The sequence below is a fragment of the Bidens hawaiensis genome, unplaced genomic scaffold, assembly GCF_021521415.1.
Source record: "Bidens hawaiensis isolate Kalapana, Puna unplaced genomic scaffold, B.hawaiensis_p1.1 tig00019456_1, whole genome shotgun sequence".
NCBI classification, from domain to species: Eukaryota; Viridiplantae; Streptophyta; class Magnoliopsida; order Asterales; family Asteraceae; genus Bidens; species Bidens hawaiensis.
Genome location: NW_027492958.1, coordinates 192,954 through 199,167, shown reverse-complemented (window position 1 = coordinate 199,167; position 6,214 = coordinate 192,954). Strand labels below are relative to the sequence as shown.

The following is a 6,214-nucleotide window of genomic DNA, read 5'->3' as shown; positions in this document are numbered from 1 at the left end:
AACTTACATACATACATACTATACAAAAACAAATCATGGTTTACAAAGGAGTCAATTTAGGTCATCCAACTCACTGAAAACATAATAATCCACCTCACATAATATATACATATACCCATTTTGATCTATTTCATTTCAAAGCTCACCTAATTGACATATAGTCTCTTACCAACTTCCTACTTACTTATTACTTTACTCAGGTATCATCTTCCAATTACGACTCATTTCCAACTGTTTTCGTCTCGGTCCTCTGTTGATGTCATCAATCGGATCTAATTATGCCTGTACCGTCAATTTAGGGCTTTATTTTAGGATTCAATTTCAACTGTTTTGTGCTTGTTCTGTTCATACCTGAAGATAAATTGTATTGATTATTAGAAATCTAATCTGATTACATTGATTTGTTGTTATGTTATAATAATGTTGTATTTATATCTAATTCATCTAATGCTTTGATTTATTTTTTGGTTTGAATTAATTTTTATACAAATATTTATGTCTTATGTTATGAAGTTTGTTAACAATGACACTAATATCCATTTTTAGATTTTCTTTAACGGCAAGATTTCCTTTTTTTGTGATACTTAAGTTCATATGCTGGTTTATTTCTGTTATATCTTTATAATTTTCGATGTGGAAAATATTTGATTTACATTAGTTATACTTCAGGGAGTACGATGGCGACCGGACAAATATTCTCCCGTACCACACAAGCGTTGTTCTATAACTATAAGCAGTTACCGATTCAACGCATGCTTGATTTTGACTTCCTTTGTGGTGTGTCACATTTACCTAACTAACCATTCATTTTTATTCAACTTTAAATATTTATCAGTTAACTAATGTCACATAAACTTTTTGTATTATTGTTTTAAGGGCGGGAAACGCCTTCAGTTGCAGGAATTATCAACCCCGGTGCCGAGGGATTCCAGAAATTATTCTTTGGCCAAGAAGAAATCGCCATACCAGTACATTCAACGTATGTTTTACATATATATTTCTGATTGTGATAACATAATAGTTAATAACAAACTATTTTACATTTTACATCTGTACTGCAGCATTGAATCAGCTTGTGCTGCGCACCCTACTGCTGATGTATTCATAAACTTCGCATCATTTAGAAGGTTCGTTTTAAGTTATTATAAAGCTTTAATTCTTTTATTATGATAATTTACGATTATTGATATTTGGAAATGTATACAGTGCGGCTGCTTCATCAAAACTTGCTCTAAAACAACCTACAATTAGAGTTGTCGCTATTATAGCTGAGGGTGTTCCCGAGTTAGACACTAAAGAGTTAATTTCTTATGCACGGTTGAACAATAAGGTTCGGATTTCAATTGTTGGTTAAGTTTGAGCACGGGCCAGGGTTGTTAGGAGGTCATTAATTGGCATGTTGTAGTCTGCACATGTATGTGTTTAAGTTAGGTAGTGATTGTGGTTGCAGGTTGTTATTGGGCCCGCAACGGTTGGTGGGATTCAAGCTGGAGCTTTCAAGATTGGTGACACCGCTGGAACAATTGATAATATTATACAATGCAAATTGTACAGGCCCGGATCTGTTGGATTTGTATCCAAATCTGTGAGTAATCATGCTTGATATTATTTTGTTGACTGGTGGTGGGCGTGGCATAATTGGTGGGTTGGGTGACGAGTCAAACTGGGTACTTTTTACTGGTTGTGTTGATCCGAAACAGTGTTTTTTCGCCATACATTTTACAATCTTTTTGTGAATAGATAGTGTCACAGATGATAAGAAAGTTTTCTTCTATCAATATTTTAAATAAGGTTATCTAAGTACTTTCATGCATATAAAAAATTAAAAATACACTTTGTAGAGTTTTCTAGGGGTGTAAACAAGCCAAACTTCTTGTGAGCTACTTAAGATCAGCTCGCTAAAAGCTTGAGCCCCAGCCCGGCCTAAAATAAGCTTGTTTTAATAGACAAGCATCGAGCCCAAGCTTCACGTATCAAGCTCGAGCTTGCTCGCAAGCCCAAACGAGTCTATTATTTTTAGAACTTTTATTTATTATATTAGATAAATTAATAGTGTATATTATATAGAAAATTATGATAAAAATTTATAATGTATATTATGTAGAACATCACATGTAAAAGTTAATAAATAAATTATATTTAAATTTGTAAAAAATTATAAATGAGTCGATCTCGAACTTTAAAAACTACTCATGAACCGCGCTCAAGCTTTAGAACTATAGCTCAAAACGAGCCGATCTCGATCTTGAAAAACTACTCATGAACCGAGCTCGAGCTCGAGCTTGAGCTCTAGCTTTAGCTTTCGTAAGTTAAATGAGTCAAGCTCGGGCTCGGCTTGGCTCATTTACGCTCCTAGAGTTTTCGACCTGCTTCATGTGTTTGACCAATTTCCTTTTTAGTTAACTTTTTTTTAATTATTATTTTACACAATTGACCAATTAAAGATAAGCATGACCCCATCAACTCATGCATAAGTAAATAGCTTGTAAGCCCCCCTACATTTCTTGGACAATAATTATGTGTTTTCTGTAACTACAGGGTGGCATGTCTAACGAGATGTACAACACAATTGCACGTGTGACTGATGGAATCTATGAAGGTACTTATAACATAAACAATATTTCATTTCAAACTACTAAAATCTGAAGAAAAGACTCTTAAAATTGAAAATCACAGGTATTGCTATTGGAGGAGACGTTTTTCCCGGTTCTACTCTTTCTGACCATGTTTTGCGGTTCAATAACATTCCACAGGTGTATTTGTTAGACACTCCATTAAAAGTAACTAAAACGTTAAAATATCTCTTTATAATAATTATTATTTCGATTCAGATAAAAATGATTGTTGTTCTCGGAGAACTCGGTGGCCGAGACGAGTATTCGTTGGTTGAAGCACTTAAATCGGGAAAAATAACCAAACCTGTGTGTGCTTGGGTTAGTGGAACCTGTGCACGCCTCTTCAAATCTGAAGTCCAATTTGGTCACGCGGTAAACTTATTTTTATTTTATCTTACTATAACCTTTTATAACTCGAAAGGGCAATATGGTAATTTCCATCAATCAATCAGGGAGCTAAAAGTGGAGGTGTAATGGAGTCTGCACAAGCTAAAAACAAAGCACTTAAAGAAGCCGGTGCAGTGGTCCCCACTTCATACGAAGCATTTGAAAATGTGATCAAGGAAACATTTGAGAAATTGGTAAGTTTTGGTTGATGGTTCTATTTTTTTTATTTTTATTTTCCTGATTTTACCCTTTTGGTACTAAAATTTGTTTATTGCTTTTATAGGCTGAAGAGGGAAAAATTGCCCCTGTTAAGGAAATAACGCCTCCACAAATTCCCGAGGATCTTAACTCAGCAATTAAGAGCGGGAAAGTACGGGCTCCGACTCATATTATTTCAACCATTTCTGATGACAGAGGTATGAATGTTTTGCAGTTATGCCTTTACTAAATGTTTCTTAAAAATAATATATTTAATTTTATTTGCAGGTGAAGAGCCGTGTTATGCAGGGGTACCGATGTCCACAATTGTTGAAAAGGGAATGGGTGTCGGTGATGTCATTTCTCTTTTGTGGTTTAAACGTAGTCTTCCCCGTTATTGCACACAATTCATTGAGGTTGGTCGACATTGACATTTTATGAATTTGAGTTGCTTTAATAATTAACAGTTTCATTGAGGTTGGTCAATGTTGACTTTTTTTTATTTTAAACAATTCCTCAGATTTGTGTAATGTTATGTGCTGACCACGGTCCGTGTGTGTCGGGTGCCCACAACACAATTGTAACTGCTAGAGCGGGAAAAGATACCGTATCGAGTCTAGTTTCTGGTGAGTTTTTAAATAAATTCCTAAAGACTTATGTGATTTGAATATTTGATTTAAAAAAGTTGAATTATTTGAATAATTTTGTATATGAAACAGGTTTACTAACAATTGGTCCTCGTTTTGGTGGTGCTATTGATGATGCTGCACGATACTTCAAGGATGCATATGACAAAGTGAGTTTAGAAAACTAATTTCAAAATAATTTTAATAGTAAATTAGACTTTTCGTCCTTTAGGTATATAGCAAGTTTTAGGTTTTGTCCTTAAACGAAGGAAATAACTGAAATTGTCCTGTATGTTTATTTTCGTTTACGGGTTTCGTCCTTTCCACTACCGCGTGTTATTGTTAAGTCCAGTCATGTGCCTTGTACATGAGAGATGCCTTGTACATGAGGGCAAACTTAACAGATAAATTTATCGCCTGTTAATGGAGAGGACGAAACGTGTGAACAAATTTGAACATGAAGGACAATTTCTGTTGTTTCCTTGGTTTAAAGACAAAGTCTCTTTAACTAAAGGAAAAAAAGTGTAGTTCACTCTATTTTAATTAAAGCTCACGACTAAATATTTGCATTTTCTAAATATATTGGCAGAAACTTTCACCATATGAATTTGTTGAAGGCATGAAAAAGAAGGGTATTCGTGTACCGGGAATCGGTCACAGGTTTGTTACTTTTTACCTCCAAATGCATAATAATATTTGTTGGGGACTGGATTTAAATATATATTTGATTTTGATTAAAAAGGATAAAGAGAGGTGATAATAGAGATAAGAGAGTTGAGTTACTACAATTATTCGCTCGCACGCATTTCCCGTCAACAAAATACATGGAATACGCAGTTGAAGTTGAAAAGTACACTCTTTCAAAAGCAAACAATTTAGTTATGAATGTTGATGGTGCAATTGGAACCCTGTTTTTGGATCTTGTGGGTAGTGGAATGTTCACCAAACAAGAAATTGACGAAATTGTTGCCATTGGTTACCTTAACGGGCTTTTTGTGCTGGCCCGTTCCATTGGGCTTATCGGGTTCGTTTTATTCATATTTGTAGATTGAACATGTGTAAAATTACTATTGTTGTACTCTATTTGACTGATGAATTGATTGTTTTGAAATATGCAGGCATACGTTTGACCAGAAGCGGTTGAAGCAGCCGCTTTACAGGCATCCGTGGGAAGATGTTCTTTACACCAAGTGATTGTTTTCAAAGGTATAGACACATCATTCAGAGTTAAAAAAAATGCTATGTTTAAAGTTTTTCTGTTGTAATGACATTTGGAGTGTTTTTGTGATGGTTGTTTGTATTGGTCATTGTAAGATTTACGAAACTAATTTTCAATTTTATGAGCAAGAGTTTCCCTTTCCAGGGTTTACATCACGAAACTATTTTGGTAAGCGTAACTATTTGGGTCGTTTAACTAGTTTGTGGCTTGAAACTCGTTTGAAATTAGCACGGTTGATTCGCTAGTTATCTCGTTTAAATATGATTTTTTTGAAATTTTGTAAGCTTGCTTAATTTATGTTAGTTTTAGGCCCACCGATGAGCCCAATACCTCATCCTAAGCCCAACACTCCAGCCCATCACCTCAAGCTCGTTGAGTCGTTGATTTGCTTACCAACAGGATGCAGCTCAGACTTTAAAAAGATGTAAAAATGATAACAGAAACATCAAACACACATACACGTAAACTAGTAACTAAGGCCCACGCGTCGCGGTGAATTAAAGTGCATAAAGAGAATCGTACAAAGTTGTGGCGGCTTCATTTAAAATATCGAAATGTACGCGTGTAATTTTGTTTTCACTGCTATAAGCATGATCCAAGAATGATGCGGTGATATGAGTTCGGTGAAAATACTTATCTCGGTCCTTGTTATATGGGTGCCAAAGCCAAACTGCCAATTGTTTTTCTTCAACAAAAGAGCTTAAATGAGTTGTCCTTCTAAGCTTTTGATGATTTGTTCATTAGCACTTACAACTTTACTTTAAACAAAACTTACATCGAAAACACGTCATAACGGCATATTCGAGGTTTTATAAAACATTTTATATTATAAGTTATAAGAAAAAAAAGTTATGAGCAGCGAGACACTTGTCACAATGTGGTTGAAACAAAGTATTGAAAAAAGATATGGATTAATATAGGATTTATATAATAAGTATGGTAAAATATACATGTGGGTGGGGTGGGTGGGGTTATGCTGTAGTTTCATTAGAAGTCATTTTGTAACTTTAAGCGTTCGTTGTGGTTAACCCATTTGTTTATTGTAAGTTGTAAACACTAAACCGTGTTGAGGGGCCGTACACGCCGAATACTATTCATACAAAGAGTAATAACAAAACATATCTAACCTGATAGCACTAAACCTTTTTTTAGTTAAAAGTATATAGCAT

At 34.7% G+C, this 6,214-nt stretch overlaps 1 protein-coding gene across 1 annotated transcript; it reads left to right on the top strand.

Moving 5' to 3' along the window:
- The first annotated feature begins 675 nt into the window (after window positions 1–675).
- Window positions 676–5,045, top strand: LOC143558428 (ATP-citrate synthase beta chain protein 2-like). The gene is made up of 16 exons (XM_077047266.1): window positions 676–777; window positions 877–979; window positions 1,062–1,127; window positions 1,207–1,330; window positions 1,451–1,585; window positions 2,539–2,599; window positions 2,677–2,753; window positions 2,832–2,987; window positions 3,068–3,196; window positions 3,286–3,418; window positions 3,489–3,616; window positions 3,721–3,826; window positions 3,920–3,996; window positions 4,416–4,486; window positions 4,569–4,850; window positions 4,945–5,045. The coding sequence occupies exons 1-16, from the start codon at window positions 678–680 to the stop codon at window positions 5,018–5,020; spliced, it is 1,824 nt and encodes a 607-aa protein (XP_076903381.1). The 5' UTR covers window positions 676–677; the 3' UTR covers window positions 5,021–5,045.
- Window positions 5,046–6,214: the final 1,169 nt, after the last annotated feature.